Source organism: Tachyglossus aculeatus, chromosome 19 (assembly GCF_015852505.1).
Source record: "Tachyglossus aculeatus isolate mTacAcu1 chromosome 19, mTacAcu1.pri, whole genome shotgun sequence".
In the NCBI taxonomy this organism is placed as follows: Eukaryota; Metazoa; Chordata; class Mammalia; order Monotremata; family Tachyglossidae; genus Tachyglossus; species Tachyglossus aculeatus.
The window spans coordinates 20,900,468-20,926,294 of NC_052084.1; the positions used below are offsets into that span (position 1 = coordinate 20,900,468).

The 25,827-nt window shown below is 46.2% G+C and overlaps 1 protein-coding gene across 2 annotated transcripts in view; it reads left to right on the forward strand.

Annotated features, from left to right (window-relative positions):
* Nucleotides 1-25,827, forward strand: part of TRAF3IP2 (TRAF3 interacting protein 2) — a 61,746-nt gene that overhangs the window by 16,250 nt on the left and 19,669 nt on the right. The window contains exons 2-4 of one of the 2 annotated variants that reach the window (XM_038761402.1): nt 21,932-21,998; nt 22,471-23,114; nt 23,229-23,283. In XM_038761402.1, coding sequence (XP_038617330.1) covers nt 21,983-21,998; nt 22,471-23,114; nt 23,229-23,283 — 715 coding nt within the window. In that variant the 5' untranslated portion in view covers nt 21,932-21,982. Of the gene's footprint in view, nt 1-21,931; nt 21,999-22,470; nt 23,284-25,827 lie in introns of both variants that reach the window. The other variant, XM_038761401.1, reaches the window with a different exon arrangement.

Sequence of the window (25,827 nt, forward strand, 5' to 3'; positions counted from 1 at the left end):
ACTGTCTTCATATTAATGAGAGGGTTTTGTGGGGGGGAAGGTATAATATTTAAATTGGCAGGCATCTAGAATGCCAATCTAGTAGCCCTAACCATTTCCTCTAAATCCTTAGCTATTTCTTGTAATAATAATAATAACTGTGGTATTTCTTTAGTGTTGACTATGTGCCAAACACTGTAGTGGGGCCTTGCCCCCAAACCAGCTAAACCCTTTCTGAACCTACTGATTTTTGACACAGCCCAGCTTCCCTTAGTGACAGATGCCACATAATAATAATAATGATGGTTTGTTAAGTGCTTACTATGTGCCAAGCACTGTTCTAAATGCTGGGGTAGATAGAAGGTAATCAAGTTGTCCCATGTGGGGCTCACAGTCTTAATCCCCCTTTTACAGAGATGAGGGAATTGAGGCACAGAGATGTTGTCACACAGCTTGGTTACACATATTGACCAGCCAAGTCCTGGTGAATGAAGACACACATAAAAAAAAATTAAAGCAACTATATAAGGTCAAGAAACCCCCTCTGCCTCTCCCTCTGACCTTTTTTTTTTTTTTACCACAGTGTCTCTAAGTATTATTGTCTACCAAGCAGCTCTTAAAACTGGATGCTGTCTGGCTGAAAATATTGTACAGTAGTAGGGCTATGGAAAACAGCAAGACGGAAATTCTTGTAACAAAACGAACAATACATCAATACTTGGCAGATCCTCACAAGGGATACTTTATCCCGAGCAAAGGGATACTTTATCAAATCCTAGTCGTGGAACACAGAAATGTTAGGAAGACAGGTGGTAAGGTTTCTAAGGCTAAACGGGCTACCAGTCACCAGAACCCAAATCGAGGACTTTCACCCCTACCTTCCCGATATATACCCCGAGCCCTACTTGGCCTCTGAAAGCTCAGATGTTGGTGTCTGGCCTTTCATTCATTCTTTCAGTGGAATTTATTGAGCTCTTACTGTGTGCAGGGCATTGTACTAAGTGCTTGGGAGAGTACTCTCCCCCCCTCCTTCAAAGCTCTGCTGAAGGCACTTCTCCTCCATGAGGCCCTCCCAGACTAAGACCCACTTTTCCTCATCTCCCACCCCCTTCCGCATCACCCTGACCCATTCCCTTTGCTCTTACCCCCCCGTCCCACAGCATTTATGTTGTATATCTGTCATTTTATTTATTTATATTGATGTCTGTTTACTTGTATTGATGTCTGTCTCCCCCACTTTAGACTGTGATCTCGCTGTGGGAGATTTTCTCTCTTTATTGCTGTAGTATACTTTCCCAAGCACTTAGTACAGTGATCTGCACACAGTAAGCTCTCAGTAAATATGATTGAATGAATGAGTACAGCATAACAATACACAGACACACTCCCTGCCCACAATGCGCTTACAGTCTACAGGGCTTGGAGCCAAGTGGATGGGGCAGAGCGGACAAGCTTTGGCCAAGTTCCTCACCCTCCCCGCAACATGCCAAGCATCCAAGGCTCCCACCCTGTTGGGAACTCCAGTCTACTCTGCCCACTAGGCTGCTCATTCATTCATTCATTCATTCATTCCTAATTTTCGAGCGCTTACTGTGTGTGAAGCACTGTACTGGGTGCTTGAGGAAGTATGATATAACAACAAAATAGACACATTCCTGCCCACAGTGAGCTCAAAGTCTAGAGGCGGAGACAGACATTAATATAAGTAAATAGATAGATGATAGTATTTGTTAAGTTGACGGCACTACCATCCTTCCCGTCTCACAAGCCCGCAACCTTGGTGTCATCCTGGACTCCGCTCTCTCATTCACCCCTCACATCCAAGCCGTCACCAAAACCTGCCGGTCTCAGCTCCGTAACATTGCCAAGATCCGCCCTTTCCTCTCCATCCATACCGCTACCCTGCTCGTTCAAGCTCTCATCCTATCCTGTCTGGACTACTGCATCAGCCTTCTCTCTGATCTCCCATCCTCGTGTCTTTCTCCACTTCAATCCATACTTTATGCTGCTGCCTGGATTATCTTTGTCCAGAAACGCTCTGGGCATATTACTCCCCTCCTCAAAAATCTCCAGTGGCTACCAATCAATCTGCGCATCAGGCAGAAACTCCTCACCCTGGGCTTCAAGGCTGTCCATCACCTCCCCCCCTCCCACCTCACCTCCCTTCTCTCCTTCTACAGCCCAGCCTGCACCCTCCGCTCCTCCGCCGCTAATCTCCTCACCGTACCTCGTTCTCGCCCGTCCCGCCATCGACCCCTGGCCCACGTCATCCCCCGGGCCTGGAATGCCCTCCCTCTGCCCATCCGCCAAGCTAGCTCTCTTCCTCCCTTCAAGGCCCTACTGAGAGCTCACCTCCTCCAGGAGGCCTTCCCAGACTGAGCCCCTTCCTTCCTCTCCCCCTCGTCCCCCTCTCCATCCCCCCATCTTACCTCCTTCCCTTCCCCACAGCACCTGTATATATGTATATATGTTTGTACATATTTATTACTCTGTTTATTTATTTATTTTACTTGTACATATCTATTCTATTTATTTTATTTTGTTAGTATGTTTGGTTTTGTTCTCTGTCTCCCCCTTTTAGACTGTGAGCCGACTGTTGGGTAGGGACTATCTCTATATGTTGCCAATTTGTACTTCCCAAGCGCTTAGTACAGTGCTCTGCACATAGTAAGCGCTCAATAAATACGATTGATGATGCTGATGACCGGGGAAGGCTTCTTGGAGGAGGTGGGCCTTAAATAGGGTCCTTCCCTTCACCAGCCTCCCCTCACACCCTGCTGCCTAAATCTGAAACATTGAAAGCAGAAAGACATTTTATTTTAGGGGAAGGGGAGAGGGAGGAGGAAGAAGGGACAGATATGGCTGTAACACCAGAGCAGCCTCTGAGGGGAGGGGTGGGGGGCTCTGCCCACGCAGGGCGGCCATCTCGAGAGGGACCAGAGGTGCGATGCTTGTCCTGCCACGGACTGTCTTCGGGTCTTGCGTACCATCTGAAGTCAGACTTGACCAATATTTCTTTTGGGAGACTGAGCGTAATTTCAACATTATGTCTCTCCCCCCGACCCACTAGATTAAGAGCCCCTTGAGAGCAGGGATCACGTCTACCAACTCTCCCAAGAATGTAGCCCAGTGCTGTGCACACAGTAAGTACTCAAAAAATACTAAAAATACTAAAAATATTAAAATCCTGACCAAGGGGAAGGCCTAGAGAAACAATCATAGTGTCATTCAGTGGTGTTATTGAGTGCTTATTGTATGCTGAGCACTGTACTAAGTGCTTGGCAGATTATAGCGCAATAGAGTAGGGGAACATGAACTCTTCTTAATGTCTGGGAGACCCAGGCTATCGCGGAGAAAAATCCCAGCAGTGCTATCCAAAAAACTGATTTTTATCATCACATGGAAAATCAGGCTCCAAGAAGCAGTGCTCATCCTTATCACACCTCATTTTAGAGTAGTAATAATAGCATTTTTTAAGTAAGTGCTTACTGCTTGCAGAGCACTGTACTAAGTGCTGCGAATGAGTAGACAGGTGAGAATTAGGCACAAACCCTGCCCCTTGAAGCTCTGACTATTTATGAATATAGGTGGAGGAGAGGGGACTGGGGAGAGACCTACGAGCTCATTGTGAGCCAGGAATGTGTCGCTGTATTGTACTCTCCCAAGAGCTTAGTACAGTGCTTTGCATACAGTAAGGGCTCAATAAATACGATTGAATGAATGAATAAAGACATTAAAACAGCATAAAAAACAAGGACAAATACATAATGAAAACAAATGAAAACAAACATAGGAAAGGCGCTACAGGTAAAGGCCCAGAAGTCCGGGCTACTCATGATGGAGTGCAAGGGCCACCCCTAGCCACAGAACTGGCTAATGCAACAACCAGCCTTCCTGAGGTTTTATGGACATCTCACGCTGAGGATTCTCGGCTCTTTCCCTCTGGGATGGCGGAAAGCAGGACAGGATAATAATAATAATAACGATGGCATTTGTTAAGTGCTTACTATGTGCAAAGCACTGTTCTAAGCACTGGGGAGGATACAAGGTGATCAGGTTGCCCCACTTGGGGCTCACAGTCTTAATCCCCATTTTACAGATGAGGTAACTGAGGCCCAGAGAAGTTAAGTGACTTGCCCAAAGTCCAGGATGGGGTTCACCTCGATGGTGCCACGGGGAACTGTCTTGTACTCTCCCAAGGGCTTAGAACAGTGCTCTGCACACAGTAAGTGCTCAACAAATACGACTGAATGAATGAAACCGGTGTTGGGTCCCGGACGTGACAGTGGGGCTGGTCTACAGAACATGTAGGGCGAGGGGCCTGAGTGCGGTGAAGGGCAAGTGTTGGAAAAAACGGTTGTGAACCGTTTGCCCTTGACTGGGTGTGTGTTCACAACTGTTTTTTTCCAACACTGAGTGACATTCTCTCTAGATTTGTGTTTTTGGAAGAACATTCCTCAATTCCCTAATGGCATTCTCTCTAAAAAGCATAGTGAATACATGTTATGGAAGAAATGTGTATATGTCTTTCCCCTGGATTGTTTTGAACTACCACCTTCAAGCTCTTGTTCTGATATGGTAGGATTTGTTAAAAGGTGTTCATATTTGCCATATCTTCTATGGTGTTTTGGTTTTTTTTTATGGTACTGTTCACTATGTTCACTATGTGCCAGTCACTATGCATAGTACAGTGGGGAAGATACAACTTAATCAGGTTGGACACAGCCCCTGCTCCGCATGGGGCTCACAGTCTAAATTGGAGGGAGGAGGATTTAATCCCCATTCTACAGATGAGATAACCAAGGCACAGAGAAGTTAAGTGGCTTTCCCAAGGTCACCCAGCACATAAGCCTGGATTAGATCCCAAGTCCCCTGACTCCTGGGCCTGTGCTCTTGCCACCAGACCATGCTGCCTCCCCACATTATTAAATCTTTGTAATTTCAATCATGTCCCTTCTAAACTTTCATCTTTGCAGCCTGGAGAGTTCTTACTCTTTTCAGAATGTCCTCTTTCAAATACTTCTCTGTCCCACTCCGTTCTGACTCCAGCTTTGTGATGTTCTCATGATGTGCAACAACAAGTACTGCCCATAACATACCAGAGTTTTATATAGTGGCAAAACCTTTTGGTTTTATTGTCCAATAAGTTAATTGCAACAATCTAGAACAGCATAAGATACTAGAAAATCATGAACATGGTTTATAAAAAGAAAATTAGGCTAAGGACTGTAATTTCCTCTTGTGATAGAAAGACAGAACAGATAAGGAAAAAGCAATATCTGTTTATTAATAATAATAATGATGGCATTTGTTAAGCGCTTACTGTGTACAAAGCACTGTTCTAAGCCCCAGGGGGGTACAAGGTGATCAAGTTGTCCCACGTGGGGCTCACAGTCTTAATCCCCATTTTACAGATGAGGTAACTGAGGCTCAGAGAAGTTAAGTGACTTGCCCAAGGTCACACAGCAGACATGTGGTGGAGCTGGGATTCAAACCCATGACCTCTGACTCCAAAGCCCGTGCTGTTTCCACTGAGCCACGCTAAGGCAAATATGGTCATGCCGTACTACTCTGAAAGTGGATGCATAGTTAACTTGAATGTCATACTCAGGTCATTAAAGTCCCAAGATCAGCTGTGGGGCATGGACAGAGAAGCTGCACAGCCTAGTGGGAAGTGGGTCTGAGAATCAGAGGACCTGGGTTCTAATCCCAGCTCTGCCCCGTGACATTGGGCAAGTCACTTAACTTCTCTGTGCCTCAGTTCCCTCATCTATAAAATGAGGATTCAGTACCTGTTCTCCATCCTTAGTGTCTACGCAGTGCTGATCTGAATGGGAAGGGACCAGAAAAGGCCCACTACTGGATTTGGATGGACAAAGTGTGTAGGAGAGTGTCTCTCAAAGACTCTCAACCACACGGATGCAGTCTCACAGTCCAAAACATCACCTTGGAACTGGACAACCTGGGTGTGTGTGTGTGTGTGTGTGTCTTCAAAGATGATGCTACTAATGTTAAGTTCCTAACCATGGGTGTGTGAGTGTGGCTGAATTGACCAGTGCAAGACCTGCCACATTTATGCACTTAAAGTTAGACCCTTGGCCTGGTCATGGCCTGGTCCCTTTCAAGGCCTGTCTCTGATTTTTAGCGTGTTTCTTGATAAACCTGTTTCCACAAAACCTTTCAGCAAGCTTTGAAAGGCAAAGAGATTATTGTAGCAAGGAGAGAGGCTGAAGGCCAGACTGACCTTCCTCTCATAATAATAATAATAATGATGATGATGGTATTTGTTAAGCAGTTACTGTGCACCAAGCACTGTTCTAAGTGCCCAGGTAGATACAAGGTAATCAGGTTGTCCCACATAGGGCTCACAGGCTTAATCCCCATTTTACAGAAGAGGTAACTGAGGCAGAGAGAAGGTAAGTGACTTGCCCAAGGTCACACAGCTAAGTGGCAACCAATGTATTGAAACTAATGCATCCAGATCCCCAAGAAGGGGGGAAATAAAGAAACTTGCTAAGTACTCAAATCAGTCAATCAGTACTATTTATTAAGTGCTTACTCATCAAATGGTATTTCATCATCAATTAAGTGCTTACTGTGTGCAGAGCACTGTATTAAGCACTTGGAAGAGTACCATACAATAGAGTTGGAAGACACATTCCCTACCCACAACAAGTTTACAGTCTAGAGAGGGAGACAGGCATTAATATAAATAAGGAATAATATTTAGTTTGTAGATATGTACATAAGTGCTGAGGGTGGGGATAATATCAAATCAATGAATCAGTCAAGTTTATTGAGTGCTTACTGTGTGCAGAGCACTATACTAAGTGCTTGGGAGAGTACAGCAAAACAATGTAACACACATTCCTTGCCCAAAAGGAGGGTAGAGTCTAGAGCGGGAGAGAGATATTAATATAAATAAATAAATTACAGATATGTACATAAGAACTGGGGCTGGGGACAGTGAGTCAGGTCAGCGCAGAAGAGAATGGTAAAGAGGAAATGAGGGCTTAAGCAGGGAAGGCCTCTTGGAGGAGATGTGCCTTCAATGAGGCTTTGAAAGTGGGGAGAGTCATTGTCCTTTGGATATGAGGTGGAAGGGCAGTCCAGGCCATAGGCAGGACATGGGCAAGAGGTCAGCAATGAGATAGACGAGGTCGAGGTACGATGAGAATGTTGGCATTAGAAGAGTGACGTGTGTGAGCAGGGTTGTCGTGAAAGAGTAATGAGGAGAGATAGGAGGAGGCAAGGTGATTGACTGCTTTAAGGCTGATGGAAAGGAGTTTCTGTTTGATATGGAGGTCAGTGGGCAACCACTGGAGGTTCCTGAGGAGTGGGAAAACAAGGGCTGAATGTTTTTGTTGAAAAACGATCCGGGCAGCAGAGTGAAGTATGGACTGAAGTTGGGAGAGACAGGAAGCTGAGAGGTCAGCGAGGAGGCTTATGCAGTAATCAAAGTGGGACAGGATAAGTGCTTGGAGTAACGTGGAAGCAGTTTGGACAGAGAGGAAAGAGTGGTTTTTAGCAATGTTGCGAAGGTTGAACGGACAGGATTTGGTGATAGATTGAATATGTGGGTTGAATGAGAGGAGTCAAGGATAACGCCAAAGTTACGGGCTTGTGTGATAGGAAGGACGGTGGGGCCCAGAGGTCACAGGTCCAGGTGGGGGTGGGGAAGAGTTCTTAGTCGGGAAAGGCCTCTTGGAAGAGATGTGACCTTAATGAGAAGGTGGGGAGAGTGATGGTCTGGCATAATATGGAGGGGGAGGGAGTTCCATGCTAGGGGGAGGATGTGGAAAAGGGGTTGGCATTGAGATAGACGAGATCAGGGAGCAGCGAGTAAGCTGGTGCTTGAGGAGCAGAATGTGCGGGCTGGGCTGGAGGAGGAGCTTACGGTGTTGAGGTAGGGTAGGGAGAGCTGATTGACTGCTTTAAAGCCAGTAATAAGGAGACTCTGATATGGAGGTGGGTGGGTAGCCATTGGAGCGTCTTGAGGAGTGGGGAGACCTGGAATGAACATTTTTGCAGAAAAGTGATTTGTGTGCAGCAGAGTGAAGTGTGGACTGGAGTGGAGAGAGACAGAAGGAAGGGAGGTCAGCAAGGAGGTAGCTGCAGTAAGTAGTCAAAGCAGGCAGATGTATTAATCTGTGCACAGAGCACTGTACTAAGCGCTCTGGAGAGTAAAGTACTAGAGAGTTGCTACACACATTCCCTGCCCAAAGGGAATGTACAATCTAGAGGAGGAGGTAGACATTAAAATAAGCTATGGATATGTCCATAAATTGAATGAATGAATGGACCTGATCACCTTTTATCCTCCCCAGCGCTTAGAACAGTGCTTTGGACATAGTGCTTAACAAATGCCATTATTATTATTATTATTGTCTCTTTGTTGCTGAATTGTACTGTCCAAGTGCTTAGTACAGTGCTGTGCACACAGTAAGCGCTCAATAAATACAATTGAGTGAATGAATGAATGAACCTGATCACCTTGTATCCTCCCCAGCGCTTAGAACAGTGCTTTGCACATAGTAAGCGCTTAACAAATGCCATTATTATTATTATTATTATTTATGTGGTGTAGCCTACTGAATAGAGCATGGGTCTAGGAGTCAGAAGGACCTGGGTTCTAATACTGGCTTCGCCATTTGTTTGCTGTGTGACCTTGGGCAAGTCACTTCACTTCTCTGTTCTGCAGTTACCACATTTGTAAAATGGGGATTAATACTGTGAGCCTCTCGGGGGACATGGACTGTGAGCCCACTGTTGGGTAGGGACCGCCAACTTGTACTTCCCAAGCGCTTAGTACAGTGCTCTGCACACAGTAAGCACTCAATAAATACGATTGAATGAATGAATGAAAGTATTGTGGAGTTAAGGGCGGGGTGACTATCAAATTCTTAAAGGGCACAGATCCAAATGCATAGGTGACGCAAAAGCGAGAGGGAGTAGGGGAAATGTGGGTTTAGTTGGGGAAGGCTTCTTGGAGGAGATGGGATTGAGAAGCAGCATGGCGTGGTGGTTAGAGCACGGGCCTGGGAGTCAAAAGGTCATGGGTTCTGATCACGGCTCTGCCACTTGTCTGCTGTGTGACCTTAGGTAAGTCACTTCACTTCTCTGGGCCTCGGTCACCTCATCTACAAAACGGGGATTGAGACTGGGAGCCCCATGTGGGATAGGGACTGTGTCCAATCCGATTTGTTTGTATCCACCCCATTGCATAGTACAGTGGCCGACACACAGTAAGTGCTTAACAGATACCATAATTATTATTATTCTTATTTGAACAAGGCTTTGAAAATGGGGAGTGTGGTGGACTATGACTCAGTGACCCAACATCCCAGCAGCCCTACTGGACCTGGAAACCCCAGGGTATGAGTAGAAATGTGAACAGTAAAGGAGCACTTTTCAGAGACACTATCAGCCCTCAAAGATTGTGGGTCTGGAGAGGAGATGTCACCAAGGCTCGTTTGATAAAAATGAGTCAGAGATTAAAAAACTACTGGCAGCAAAAACAGGAACTGCATCGACAACACCTTGTAACTCCTCATGATCAGCATGGCCTATTGTACTCTCCTGAGTGTTTAGTAATAATAATAATAGTAATGATGGCATTTGTTAAGCGGTTACTATGTGCAAAGCACTGTTATAAGCACTGGGGAGGATAAAGGTGATCAGGTTGTCCCACGGGGGGCTCACAGTCTTAATCCTCATTTTACAGATGAGGTAACTGAGGCCCAGAGAAGTGAAGTGACTTGTCCAAAGTCACACAGCTGACAATTGGCGGAGCTGGGATTTGAACCCATGACCTCTGACTCCCAAGCCCGCGCTCTATCCACTGAGCCACGCTGCTTCTCTTAGTACAGTGCTCTGCACACAGTAAGCGCTCAATAAATACGATCTACTCTGTAATTTATTATAATTGTAATTTATGTATTTGTATTACTGTCTTTCTCCCCCCCTTCTCGACTGTAAGCTTATTGTGGGCAGGGAATGTATCTGTTAAATCTATTGTATTGTACTGCCCCAAGTGCTTAGTACAGTGTTCTGCACACAGTAAGCGTTCAATAAATATGATTGATTGACTAATGGAAAGAGCACAAGCACCTGGATTCTCCTCCCACTCCACCGTTTGCCTGCTGTGTGACCAGGGGCAAGTCACTTAACTGCTCTGTGCCTCAGTTTCTTCATCTGTAAAATGGGAAGTAAATACCTGTTCTCCCTCCCCATTAGGGGACAGGGACTATGTTGAGTCCACATTTATAACTATCCCCAAAACTTGGTACCATGCTTGGCACATAGTGGGGTTTAATAAATTCCACGATTGATATTATTAGCAAAACAGAGACTTCCAAAAACCTCCAGCAAGAATAAAAATCAATCCAGAAAACATACATAACCAGGAGTGGCTGCCAAAGTTAGACTCACCTTGAAAAGAAACCCATGATTCTTTGTTTGTGAGCCCCTGGTGCGGGGAATGCGTGGACAGTAGCTTCCAGTCTAGTGGGGGGGGAGACAGACAGTTATATAAATACATAAAATACAATTATAATAAATTACAGATTAGTCGATCATATTTATTGAGCTCTTACTGTGTGCAGAGCACTGTACTAAACACTTGGGAGAGTACAGTAGGCCATGCTGATCGTGAGGCAGGAACGATCCTACTCCTCAAATTTGTATTTTTTCCTTGCGCTCTGTACCATGCTTTGCACACTGCTGGTGTATAATAGACACTACGCCCATACCTGTTTTTGTGGCTCAATCCGTAGTACGTGGCATCGCTGAGGAGGGCGGATAGAGCCTCCTTCCTATAATGAACTCCTGACCCGGCCTTCCACCAGAGAGGAGGAGGCCCTTCTAAACTTAGAAAATTGGCAGTCACCGTCACCCTGACTCACGATGAAGTCAGAGCTGAGCACCTGGATCTGAGGACATCCCCACAGAAATCTTGAGGCTGAGGGGATGTCGAACAGCTACACGAGCTTTTCCTCTAAATATGGAACACAAGATCTCAAAGGTGACAACGTACATAATCAACATTTTCATGAAGGCTAACAAGCAAAATTCTTGCCAGAGTCCTTCCAAACAGATCCCCATGTTCTCATGGTTAACTGTGCACTACCTGAGTCACGGTGTGGCTTCAGAACAAACTGCAGCACAGCAGATGTGATATTTGCAGTGCAACATATGCACAGGAAAAGTGCAGATAGCAACATCAGACCTCCACACTTTGATCATTAAACCTGTGACTTTTGCTGTGTGACAGATAAGAGAAAAATGCAGAGAGCCACATCAACCTATCGGTCGTATTTGAGCACTTACTGTGTGCAGAGCACCGTACTAAGCACTTGGGAGAGGATAAGAAGCAGCGTGGCCTAGTGGAAAGAGCATAGGCCTGGGAGTTGGTTGACCTGGGTTCTAATCCCAGCTCTGCCGATGGCTTGCTGTGTGACCTTGGGCAAGTCACTTGACTTCTCTGTGCCACAGTCTCCTCAACTGTAAAATGGGGATTCAATACCTGTTCTCCCTCCTATTTAGACTGTGAGCCCCATGTGGAACCTGATTATCTTGTATCTATCCCAGCGCTTAGTACAGTTCTTGGCACATAGTGCTTAACAAATATTATTATTATCATCATCCAGGTGCTTAGTTCAGTGCCTGGCACATAGTAAGTGCTAAGAACAGTGCTTGGCACATAGTAAGTGCTTCACAAGTACCATCATTATTATTAACAGGGAGCTGCATGGCCTCCTGGAAAGAGCATAGGGCTGGGAGTCAGAGGACCTGTGTTCTAATCCTGGCTCCACCACATGCCTGCTGTGTGACCTTGGGCAAGTCACTTGATTTCTCTGAGCCTCAGTTACCTCATCTGTAAAATGGGGATGCAGTACCTGTTTTCTCTTCTGCTTAGACTGTGAGTCTTGTGTGGTACATGGATTGTGGCTCACCTGATTATCTTGTATCTTTCCCAGTGCTTAGAACAGTTCTTGGAATATAGTAAGTACTTAACAAATGTCAGAATTCTTGTTACTATTAACTAATACAGTTTTTTTTTAAAGTTCATAGGCAATGCAGAAGAACAGATGAATAGGGAAAATAAGGGGAAGGCCTCTTGGAGGATACATGAATTTAGTAAGACTTTGAAGACGGGAAGAGGGGTGGTTTGTCAGATATAAAGAGGGAGGGAATTCCAGGCCCGAAGGAGGATGTAGACAAGGGTTTGGCAGGGAGGCAGATGAGATTGAGGTAAAGTATGGGAAGAGAAAGGAGGCAGGAAGTCAGCAAAGAGGCTGATGCAGTAATCAAGGTGGTATATGATAGATGCTTGGATCAACATGGTAGCAGCTTGAATGGAGAGGAAAAGCAGATTCTAGCGATTATGGGAAGGCAGAACCATCAGGATTTGGTGTCAGACTGAATTTGTGGGCTGAATGAGAGAAATTAGTCTAGGGCAATGCCAAGGCTTTGGGTTTGTAATAATAATAATAATAATTATGGTATTTGTTAAGCACTTAATATGTGCCAAACATTGTATAGGACTCTGTGGTAGATACAAGATAAACAGGTCCCATATGGGGCTCACAGTCTAAATAGGAGGGAGAAGAGGTATTGAATTGCCATTTTGCAGTTGAGGAAACCGAGTCATAGAGAATTTGTGACTTGCCCAAGGTCACACCGCAGACAGGTGGCGGAGCTGAGATTAGAATCCAGGTCCTCTGACTCCCAGACCCCTGTTCTTTCCACTGGTGAGACGGGGAGGATGGTGGTGGTGTCCACAGTGATGGGAAAGTCTGGTGGATTACAAGGTTTGTGCAGGAAGACGAGGGTTCTGTTTCAGATACATTACATTTGAAATTTCAGCAGGACATCCAAGTAGAAGTGTCCTAAGGCAGGTGGAAATCGGAGACTGCAGAGGAGAGAGGTTGAGGCTGGAGAGATAGATTTGGGGTGAGAGAATGTCAAGCCATTTATTGCTCATAGAAAATCACTTTGTACCATTCAGCCTTCAGTGGCATCTACTGAAGCTCTGCTTTGTGCAGAGAACTGCACTGAGTGCTTGGGAGAGTACAATAGAGTTAGGATCAATTGAACGTATTTATAGAGTGCTTAATGTATGCAGAGCCCTGTACTAAGTTTTTGGGAGAATAGAGTAGAATCAGAATCAGTCGATTGAATTTGAGCGCTTACAGTAAGCATAGCACTGTCCCAAGCACTTAAAACCGATAAGTAATGTCTTAGTTTTGTTTAGTGCCTTTATTACCAAAGCACCTTACATCAGTTATTTGAATTTTACCCTCACAACCCCCCTGTGAGTCAGGGTCAGGTATTGCTATTCCCATTTTACACAAAGGGAAACTGAGGTGTCGGGTGGCTAGGTGACTTACCATAGGTCACACAGTAGACAAGTGGCAGATAAGTACGGTGGGGTCAGCTGGTGGAGCATCTGGAAGCTGATTGTGAGGAGTTTTTGTTGAATGAGAAGAGACACAGAGGAGAGGAGAGGAGAGTTGTGGGCTGAGCGATGCTTCAGGAAGATGATCCTGGCAGCAGCATGGAATATAGATTGGAGTGGGGAGAGTCTTGAGGCTGGGAAACCAGAGAGGAGGCTGATGCCTCTAAACAGTAAGGTGTTTTTTTTAATGGTACTTGTTAAACGCTTATTAGACTGTGACCCCTTCTAGACTGTGCGCCCACTATTGGGTAGGGACCGTCTCTATATGTTACCAACTTGTACTTCCCAAGTGCTTAGTACAGTGCTCTGCACACAGTAAGCTCTCAGTAAATACAATTGAATGAATGAATGTGCACTGTCCTAAGCACTGGATTAGATACAAGATAATCAGGTTGGATACAGCCCCTGTCCCACATGAGATTCACAGTCTAAGTCGAAGGGAGGAGGATTTAATCCCCATTTTACAGATGAGGTAACTGAGGCACCGGAAATTAAAAGTGACTTGTCCGAGGTCACACAGTGGACAGCCCGCAGGTCCAGCATTAGAACTCAGGTCCCCTGACTTCTTCCACTAGGCCTTGCTACTTACTAGTGGACAGGAATCGGTCTACCAACTGTGTTGTATTGTACTCTTCCAAGCACTTAGTACAGAGCACTCTGCCCAGTAAGCAGTCAGTCGATAGCTTTGATAAGGCAATATCTGGCCATGGCAGATGTTAGCAGTTTGGTTGATGAGGAAGGGGCCAGAAGAATCGTCTGTTTGAAAGTGACAGTTGAGAACGGCTCTGTAGAGTCTAGGATGGCCCCGAGATTGCAGGTGTCTGGGTCGAGGAGGATGTTGTAGACTGAGATGGGAAAATTAGGGGGAGGAGTGGGTTTAGGGGGAAAGGTGAGGAGCTCAGTTGTCAGCATTTTGCATCTGAGGCCCTGGCGGGAACTTCAAGAGGCTGTGAAGGATTGTGGGTCAGGTGAGAGGTCAGTTGGAGAGATGGATAGATAGTGGGAGTCTTCCACAGAAAGGTGGTAGCAGAAGCCATGAGAGTGGATGAGCTCCTCCAGGGAATATGTGTCAGGCCAGAAGACTAAAGAACCCAGGACTGCGCTTTGAGGGAAGCCCGCCACAAAAATTCGAGACTTGAAAGGGAGGGAGGAGTCAAGCTCCTTTAGCTATTTTTCAGGATTTCTCCTGGCACTGCCCAACTCTCAGAATGCCCTCAGGGGTGGTTCTTCTTCAGAAACCATCTTCCCTGGGGTCAGAATCTCAGCAAGCACTATTCTCCACAAGGTGGACACCTCAACTACAACCCTTGAACATCTCTGACCTCACCAGGTCCCCTGAATCCCCTCCCTGCAATCAGCCCATTCCTTTCCTCCTCCCCCTCTATCCAACCCCTCCCCCTCTATCCAACTCAGTATTGACTGAGCATTTTCTGGGTGCAGAGCACTGTATTTTTAAGCATTTGTTAGAGTGCGAGGCAACAGAGTCAGGAGACATAAGGAGCTTAAAGCCTGGAAGGAGAGATGGTTTTTAAAATCTTTTACAGATCTGTATGAAGGTGCTGGGGGGGAGAGTGTGGGGTGAATACAGATCTAAGGGCATAGGCAATGCAAAAGTGTGAGGGAGTAGGGGAAATGAGGGCTTAGTTGGGGAACCCTCATGGAGGACAAGTAATTTCAATAAGGCTTTGAAGGTGGAAAAAGTGGTGGTCTGTTGTATTTCTAGACTGTAAGTCCGTTGTGGGCAGGGATTGTCTCTCTTCATTGCTGTATTGTACTTTCCAAGCATGTAGTACAGTGCTCTGCATACTGTAAGCGCTCTATAAGTACGATTGACTGAATATGGAGAGGAAGGGAGTTTCAGGCCAGAGTCAGAACGTGGGCGAGGGGACAGCTGTTAGATGAGATGAAGGAACAGTGAACCGGTTGGGGTGTGAAGCAAGCAAGCTGGGTTGTACTAGGAAATCTGTCAAGTAAGAAAGGGGCAAGCTGATTGAGTGCTTTAAAGCCATTGGTAAGTTAGATGAGGAGGTGGATGGGCAACCACTGGAGGTTCTTGAGGGGTGAAGACATAGATTGAACTTTTTTTTTTTAGATAAATGATCCGTGTTGCAGTGCTCTTTCTACTCAACAGGAAAAAAAAAATCTATCTTGACACATTGCAAGTTCTTAACAAATACCATAATTACCATACATATGTGTGTATGTTTGTGTGTGTGTGTGTAGTGCATATTGTGTATACACAGATATGACACTGTCTCCCAAGCTGTAAGAGCAAGGGAGACAAGGAAACAGAAGAGAAAGGAAGGGAAAATTAATTTTCTGAATTCCCCATGAAGAACTAATACATGTATTTTTATGTCAACTATTGGCATTTTATATTTCATTTAATTTGTTTACTGCTGTATTTTACTCTCCCAAGCACTTAGTACAGTGCTCTGCACACAGTAAGCTCTTGCTCCAATCCATACTTCACTCTACTGCCCGGATCTTTTTTCTACAAAAACGTTCAGGTCATGTCACCTCATTCCTCAGAAAACTCCAGTGGTTGCCCATCCACCTCCTCATCAAACAAAAACTCCTCACCATTGGCGTTACAGCAATCTACCACTTTGCCCCCTCTTACCTTACCCACTACTCTCCTACAACCTAGCCTGCACACTTTGCTCCTCTGGTGCTAACTTTCTCACCGTGCCTCGATCTCGCCCATCTCGATCTCATCACGGCAGACCCCTAGCCCACATCCTGCCTCTGGCCCGGAACTCCCTTCAAAGCCTTATTGAAGCCACATCTCCTCCAAGAAGCCTTCCCAGACTAAACCCCCCATTTCCTCATCTCCCACTCCCTTCTGCATGGCCCTGGTTTGTTTCCTTTGCTCTTCCCCCATCCTCCCAACCCCACAGCACTTATGTACATAGCTGTAATTTATATATTTCTATTGATGTCTGTCTCACCCCTCTAGACTGTAAGCTCATTGTGGGCAGGGAATGTGTCTGTTTACTGTTGTATTGCACTCTCCTGAGCGCTCAGTACAGTGCTTTGCACCCAGTAAGTACTTAATACGGTTGAATGAATGAATACAGTTGAATTAATGAATGCATATTTAATCATTTGTTCATTCAGTCGTATTAATTGAGCACTTACTGGGTGCAGAACACTGTACTAAGAACTTGGGAAAGTACAATACAGCGATAAAGAGAGACAATCCCTGCCCACAACAAGCTCACAGACTAGACAGGGGGAGACAGACATCAGTACAAGTAAAGAGACATCAATATAAATAAATAAAATGACAAATATAGAGCAGAGTAAGCGCTCAATAAATGTGATTGAATGAATGAATAAGTGCTGTGAGGCAGGGAGAGCAAGGGGAGTGAGTTGGTAATGCGGAAGGGAGTGGGAGATGAGGAAATGTGGGGCTTAGTCTGCGAAGGCCTCATGGAGGAGATGGGCCTACTGTAAGGCTTTGAAGGGTCGGGGGAGAGTGATTGTCTGGTGGATTTGAGGAAGGAGGATGTTCCAGGACAGAGGTAGGATGTGGGCTGGGGGTCAGCCTAGAGATAGGCAAGATCAAGGGTTGGACTCTCCCCAGCGTTTAGTACAGTGTTCTGCACAGAGTAAACCCTCAGTAAATAGGATTGAGTGAGCAATTGATTCATTGATAGGAGTGGAGAGGAGTCAGGGAATGCAAACAGCCTCTGGGGAGGTCTAAGGAGGTTGGCAGGTGAGATGAGGCTTGGAAGATAAGTGGGCCCCAATGGAATAAAAATCCTTCCTTCTTGTCTGTTAGTAAAAGCCACATATTCCCTTGAACCCATTCAGAGCACTAAAGGGAGAAGAGCTATTATAGTTGACGATGGGGTTAGATAATGAGAAAATGAGGACCCCAGGAAGGGAGAGAAAACCAGAGCAGTTTTATCATGTTCCCGGCTCCTGCTGATACTCCTTCCATTGGAAGGATAGTGTGGTTCAAGGGAATATTTCTTGAGAGAAAGGGTTGGGTGGAAGCAAAGATGAAGCTCCCCTCTAGACTCTATGCTCCCAGTTGGGCGGAAACATGTCTACTAACTCTGTTGCATTGGACTCTCTCAAGCCCTTAGTACAGTGCTCTTCAGAGTAATAATAATAATAATGGTATGTGTTGAGCACTTACCATGTGCCAGGCACTGTTCTAAGTCATCATTCATCATCAGTTGTATTTATTGAGCGCTTACTGTGTGCAGAGCACTGCACTAAGCGCTTGGGAAGTACAAGTTGGCAACGCATAGAGACGGTCCCTACCCAACAACGGGTGCACAGTCTAGAAGGGGGAGAGATCCAAGTAGACTGTCAGCTCCTAGACGGCAGGGATCACATCTACTAACTCTGTTGGACTCTTGCAAGTGTTTAAAACAGGGCTGTGCACTCAGTAAGCACCTGACAGATACCAATAATTGACTGTTTGGACTCACCCAAGCATTTAGTACAGTGGCCTGCCCTCAATAACTGCCTAAAGAATCCACTCATCGATTGGTTGGGCTGGTGAGGGTCCTGGCCGAGCGCTGCCAACAGCAAACACCACAACACACCAGGGATGGCCTTTTCGTGCACAATAGGGTCTTTTTGGACACACACACACACACACACACACACACACACACACACACACACACACACACACACACATTGTAAGCTCGTTGTGGGCAAGGAACATGGCTAATGTTCTATTGTATTTTCTCAAGCACTTAGTACAGCGCTTCTGCACACAATAAGCGCTCAGTAAATATGAATGAATGAACACAGAGTAGCATCTTCTTCGGGTAAAAGGGGCAACTGCATCTAGGAAGCATATTTCCGTTAACCATTACACAGTAAGCGCTCAATAAATACGATTGAATGAATAAATGAAGAAAGGCCTATTCAGCCAGGGCCAGTGACCAGATGACAAGCCTTCTACCTTGAGCCTCCAGGGTATGGTCTCCCCGGTGGGTTCCTGACACCCAGCTATCTTTAGGCCATTCAGGAAAACCGTGCTTTCTCCCCTGCCCATGTGACTCCAGACGTCAACCACCTCCCCCCTTGGCAAATATTTAGACACCAAAGGAGTAATTCCACCTCAGAGACCCGGCCAGGAGAGTGAAGGACAGGTGAGGAGAAGGTCAGATCTCCTTAGCCTCTCTTGTGGGCTTTGGAACACCGGGCAAACAGAATGGAAGACAGAATCAACATGAATTACACACAAAGGGTTTTGGAGGGTTTTTTATATGGTATTTGTTAAGCACTTACTATGTGCCAGGCACTGTACTGAACACTGGGGTGGATACAAGCAAATCAGGTTGGATACAGTCCCTGTCCCTTATAGAGCGCTCAGTCTTAATCCCCATTCTGCCGATGAGGTAAATGAGGCCCAGGGAAGTGAAGCCACTTGCCCAAGGTGACCCAGCAGACAAGTGGCAGAGCCGGGATTGGAACCCAGGACTTTCTGACCTCCAGACCTATGCTCTATCCATTAGGCCCCACTGCTTCCTCAAATGCTATCTTCCAGATAGCTGCTAACAAATCCACCACCATCTTCTCAAACTCTTTCACGTCCCGCCTCTTCAGCCCGCAGCCTGGTCACTGCCATGCCGCTATAAATACTCCCGAGCTTTGAGAGGCGGCACGAACAGGGTCATTACTGAAATTAATGTCATCTTCCACTTTGAACTGTAATTGGAATAGTTTCAGGGAGATTTATCCCTGGTAGTGAATAGACTAAGCCCCCAGTTTAAAAATCAGCCTTCCCTTTCACACCGGCTTTTCTCATCGACAGCGTCACCTCAGCCAGTGTGAACGTGTGATTCTCTCCTCTCAGACATGTCCCGTGTCTACCTCCCTTCTGCTGTCCTAAACGCTGTGTTCGGTCCAAGATCATTAGGTTGAAACCAGTCCCCATCCCATAGGGGGTTCCTGATCAAAGGGGTTAGATATGAAATAATCGGTTGGACACAGTCCCTGTCCCACCTAGGGCTCACAGTCTTAATCCCCATTTTACAGATGAGGAAACTGAGGCCCAGAGAAGTTAAATGACTTGCCCAAAGTCTCATAGCAGGCAAGTGGCAGAGCCGGGATTAGAACCCATGACCTTCTGACTCCCAGGCCTGTGCTGTATCCACTAGGCCATGCTGCTTCCCTGCTCAGAAAATACCATCGATAGATTGGTGTTTATAAGTACTTTCTGTCTGCAGAGCACTGCAATAAGCGCTTGGGAAAGTATATATAATAGAGTTGGCAGCATTTTCCCTGCCCACCAAGAGCTTACAGACTAGGGGGGAGAAAGGCATTAAAATAAATTATGCTATATTACATAAGGGCTGTGGGGGAGAGGGTGGGGTGAATACCAAGTGCTTAAAGGGTACACATCCAAATGCATAGGTGACACAGGAGGGAGAGGAAAGGGGGGAAATGAGAGCTGAGTCAGAGAAGGCCTATTGGAGGAGATGTGATTTTAATATGACTTTTAAAAGTGGGGAGAGTGGTAGTTTGTCATATATGAAGACAAAGGGAGTTGCAGTTCAGAGGGAGGATGTGGGCAGCAGCGAGGCGGACGAGATCGGGCAACCATTGGAGAGTTTTGATTAGTGAAGAGATGTGAACTGAACTTGTTTTAGAAAAACGATCCGGGCAGCAGGGTGAAGTAAGGACCAGAGTGGGGAGAGACAGGAAACCAGGAGGCTGATGTAATAGTCAAGGCGAGATATGATAAGTGCTCGGATCAGCATAGTAGCAGTTTGGATGGAGAGGAAAGGGTGGATTTTACCAATGTTGCGAAGGTAGAACCTGACAGGATTTGATGGCAGATTGAATACGTGGGTCGAATGAGAGATGAGTTGAGGATAATGTCAAGGTTGATTGACTGATTGAAATAAATGCAGTAAGACCGGTATATTCTTGACTGATGAAATATCATGAAAAGATACGAAAGGGGGGCTGATCTGAAGTTTACAAAATCATTAAGGGTGTGGACAAAGTGGACAGAAAATTGTTGTTCTTCAGATTTCATAATCCCAGGAAAAAGAGGCATCCAGTAATGGAGTAGTGGTAGACTCAAAACAAATGAAAGGAAACACCTTGACGCAGTGGTTAAGCACATGCGTGTGTTTATTTTGGTTTTTGTGGGGGGTTTTTAATAGTAGTAGCACTTAATAGTAGTTTACAGTCTAGAGGGGGAGGCAGACATTAATATAAATAAATGACCAAATGGCCCTTCTTTCCATTCTAGATAATAATAAATAAAAGCAGTAGGTTGATTTTTGCATTCTCCTTCAATTTTCTCTCCACTTGCCCCCCCTTTTATTAAACCTGCTTTTTTCCATTGCAACTTCTCTGCATTTCACTCTTTCCTTTAATATTTATCATTTCACTTCTGGTTTTCCAGACCCTCCCCAAATTCTCTGAGATTGCTGGAACTGTCTACCTACTCTGTTTATTGTCCTTTCCCAAATGCTCAGTTTGGTGCTCTGCACAAATTAGGTGCTCAATCAGCTAATTTTTCACCCTTCTAGGCTGTAAGCCCGGTGTGGGCAGGGTTTATTGAATGCTTACTGTGTGCACAGCGCTGTACTAAGCGCTTGGAAAGTACAGTTCAGCCATAGATAATTAATGACAGTTAATGAGGGCCTGGTTAAAGCCAACAGGCAAGGATGACTGTGGGGGAAGCCGGTTCCAAGCACTTAGTACATTGCTCTGCACACAGTAAGTGCTCAATAAATAAGATTGAATGAATGAAGGAATACCATTGATTGTGGGTAATGGGTTGATAGTCCTGAAATCATTCCAAATCCACAGGTTTTACATTTCCAAGCACTTGAAATATTTTTCTAAATTTCTTTTTTTTCCCCTTCTCTGCCCTTTCTCTCTGACAAAGTTGATTCTGGATTTCTAAAGAGAAGTGAATTTACACAATATCAGTCAATGGTATTGATTGAGTATTTACCGTGTGCAGAGCACTGTACCAAGTGCTTGGGAGAGTTTTGTTAGATACATTCCCTGCCCTCAATGAGCTTTGAATCCAGTGGAACCCCCTCCCCTCAGTTCAGGCCAGAGAAGAGCAACATCTGTAATATGGTTCTCTTTAGACTCTGAGCCCCATGTGGGACCCAGACTGTGTCCAACTTGATTATCTCGTATGTGCTGCAGCCGTTACGGGAGTGCTTAGCACTTAGTAGGTGCTTAACAAATACCACAGTTGTCATTATCACAGTGCCCTCCATAAGTTGATTGCTTTCACGGGGCAAGCCTGCCAGTCCATATGTCCCTGATGAGGTAATAAATCTCAAGAGCACACAGACGGCAACATATATGCTTGACCCCATCTGCATTCCAGAAGTCAAATTAAGCCTGGCCAGCAGCCAAACTCTGACTGACCCATACAAACCTCAAGTTCTGCTTGCATCACGCTTGGATTTGGACAAGGTTCGTAATTGTCAGTCTGTCCAGGGTTTGATCATGCAGTGATGACCTCTCTTTCCTTGCCAGGTTGTGGGAGAATCTTGGAAAGTTTGGATCTGGGCTTCCCCTAAAAAGGAAATGACTTCCGTTTCAGGTGAGTCACTTAAATTTGTGTCCCAGATTAACCCACTGTGTCATTAGTGAGAAGCAGCGTGGCTCAGTGGAAAGAGTCTGGGCTTTGGAATCAGAGGTCATGGGTTTGAATCCCGGCTCTGCCACATGTCTGCTGTGTGACCTTGGGCAAGTCACTTCACTTCTCTGAGCCTCAGTTACCTCATCTGGAAAATGGGGATGAAGACTGTGAGCCCCCCGTGGGACAACCTGATCACCTTGTATCCTCCCCAGCGCTTGGAACAGTGCTTTGCACATAGTAAGCGCTTAACAAATGCTATTATTATTATTATTAGTGCCTCTGGCCAGTGTGACTGTAAATTCGGTTATGTCCCAAAGTGCCCTGGTTTCATGTTTCACTCCCTCTTATGCTGCGACATCAGCTGTCCTGTGATGGTGATCGCCGGGCAGTTATGCAACCGCCGGTAACTGGAATTTTTCTTTTCTCATTCCAGGGAGGAGAATGCACCGTAGCATTCCCGTCGAAGTAGATGAATCAGATCCATTCCCGTCGCGACTGATGAATGAATTCCCAGAATATTCCTCGGAAGAGGAACCAGAGCCGCCCGGGGCCAACGTGGAAGATGGGGTCCTCGGCCCCCCTGAAGTTCCCCTTTGCCCCGCGGGAGAGTCAGTAGCCTGGAAGCCCCTCGAGCTCGCCCATCCTCCCTGGCCCGAGGACCTCCAGGGGCGATGCCTGCGCAATAAAGTCCTGGAGGAGTGCGAACGGAGTTTCTGGAGGAGGCTCCAGGACACCGGGAATGATTTTGCCTCTGGCTGGTCAGCTGCAAGCGAGGCGGTGGGTGGAAAAGTCCCCCAGGAGCATCAGTCTTCGCTTCCGGAAAACCTCAGTCAGCTGCCGGGCCCCGAGCTCTCGGCGGTGTCGCCCGACACCGGCCGCGACTCCGTCAGATCTGACCAGAGCTTATCGGACGGTTCGGCGGACTCCTCGGGCCAGCGTCGAGACGACGGGCCCCACCGTCAGCCCACGGGAATCCGGACTCCGCCAGACCTGCCCACTCTAGACACGGGCTATGATTCCCAGCCTCACGACGTGTTGGGCATCAAGCACCTAGAACGGCCCCTGCCTCTTGTCTCAGTGGGTAACCCCCAGGACCTTCCTCGACCGCTTAGGTCCAGGGACTACCTTCAGGTGGAACCTCAGCGGTATCTTGTGTATCCCCAGATACCACCCCCTAACCTTTCTCCCCAGGCTCAGTGGAATTGGAGGCTCCAATACCCAGGGGGTCCGTATCACCGTGCCCAATGTAAGTTACCCTAGATCGGGCAATACTGGACGTTCATGGGCAGCTGAGAGTGCTTCATGTTCTCTTTGCTTCATTTTCCTTAACGGGGACCATCTGGTTTGGGCTGGGGAGGGGGAGAGATGCTTCTCCTTTGGGTGACTACGTTTTCTCCAAGGTCAATTTCATTTGGATTCTCAGTCAATCGATCGCTCATATCTATTGAGGGAGAACTGTGTGCAGAGCGCTGTACAAAGTGCTTGGGAGAGTACAATATGACGGAGTTGGTAGGGACGTCCCCTGCCCCCAACAACCTTATGGCACAAAGCAGCAGGGAATAGTGGATAGAGCCCGGGGCTGGGAGTCAGAAGGTCATGGGTTCTAATCCTGGCTCCGCCACTTGTCTCCTGGGTGATCTTGGGCAAGTCACTTCACTCCTCTGTGCCTCAATTTCCTCATCTGTAAAATGGGGATTGACACTGTGAACCCCATGAGGGACAGTGACTGGGCCCAACCTGATTTGCTTGTATCCACCCCAGTGCTCAGTACAGTGCCTGGCACACAATAGGCACTTAACAAATATCAGAATTATTATTACTATTATTATTATTAGTCTATGGTCTCCTTCCCTCAAGGTTAAATAGTAATCTTTTTGCATTGTTTTGTTAAAACCTCATTTGAGGGAGGTTCAAAGCCTTTCTGAAATCTCATCCCCCTTCCCTATTTAATTTCTAATCCCCCTATTAGAGAGGCCTTCCCTAATCATTCAATCGTATTTATTGAATTCTTACTGTGTGCAGAGCACTGTACTAAGCGCTTAATCAATTTCTCACCCCCCCCCCATTTTCTTTCTCCCCAACATGCCTTTCATGGCATCTAACCCCCAAGTCCTCAAAGCCCCCTTGTAGCCTTTTATGTACATATCAGATCCGCCACTTGTCAGCTGTGTGACTTTGGGCAAGTCACTTAACTTCTCTGTGCCTCAGTTATCTTATCTGTAAAATGGGGATTAAGACTGTGAACCTCATGTGGGACAACATGATTACCTTGTATCTACCCCAGCGCTTAGAATAGTGCTTGGCGTATAGTAAGTGCTTAACAAATACCATCATGGTCATCATCTCACCTACTCTGTTACTTTCTCCTGTCTGTAATTTAGTGTCTATTTCTCTTGCTAGATTGTAAACGCCTCAAGGGCAGGAGTCAGTTCTATTAATTCCAGTGTAGTCCCTCAGGTGCATAATACAGAGTTCTGCAAAGGCTAGGTGCTCAATAGATTCATTTATTCATTCATTCAATCATATTTATTGAGCGCCTACTGTGTGCAGAGCACTGTACTAAGAGCTTGGGAAGTACAAGTTGGCAACATTACTGCTGATGCAGTAATCCAGTCAGGATAGGATGAGAGATTGAACCAGCAAGGTAGCGGTTTGGATGGAGAGGAATGGGTGGATCTTGGTGATGTTGTGGAGGTGAGACCGGCAGGTTTTGGTGACGGATTGGGTGTGTGGGGTGAACGAGAGAGCGGAGTCGAGGATGACACCAAGGTTGCGGGCTTGTGAGATGGGAAGAATGATAGTGCCGTCTACAGTGATGGGAAAGTCAGGGAGAGGAAAGGGTTTGGGAGGGAAGATAAGGAGTTCAGTCTTGGACATATTGAGTTTTAGATGGTGGGCAGACATCCAGATGGAGTTGTCCTGAAGGCAGGAGGAGATGCAAGCCTGGAGGGAGGGAGAGAGAGCAGGGGCAGAGATGTAGATTTGGGTGTCATCAACTAGAGTTGATAGTTGAAACCATGGGAGTGAATGAGTTCACCAAGGGAGTGAGTGTAGATAGAGAACAGAGGGGGACCAAGAACTGACCCTTGAGGAACCCCTACAATAAGGGAATGGGACGGGGAGGAGGAGCCCACAAAGGAGACTGAGGATGAACGGCCAGAGAGATAAGAGGAGAACCAGGAGAGGACGGAGTCTGTGAAGCCAAGGTCGGATAGCGTGTTGAGGAGAAGGGGGTGGTCCATATTGGTTGAGTAATTGGATGGGCTAGAAGACCTCTAGAGATCTCATCCAGCCCTTGTTTTCTGGATTTTATCATCAGGGGGTTAAAGGTGTGCATTGTCATAATAATAATAATAATAATAATAATAATAATAATAATAGTATTTGTTATGTGCTTACTATTTGCCAGGCACTGTTCTAAGGACTTGGGTAGATACAAAGTAATCAGGTTGGACATAATCCCTGTCCCACATGGGGTTCACACTCTTAATCCCCATTTTACAGATGAGGTAACTGAGGCACAGAGAAGTTAGGTGACTTGCCCAAAGTCACAAAGCGAACAAGTGGCAGAGCTAGGACTAGAACCCGGGACCTTCTGACTCCCAGACTGATGCTCTATCCACTGGGCTGCACCATTAATTGGTTGACTTTCACACAAAATTGTTCTAGGGTTCAGAGTATATATATATTTTTTACAATTTGTTAAACACTTACTATGTGTCAGGCACTGGAGTACTTACAGGATAATCAGATTGGACACCGTCGGGTCCCACTTGGGATTCACAGTCTT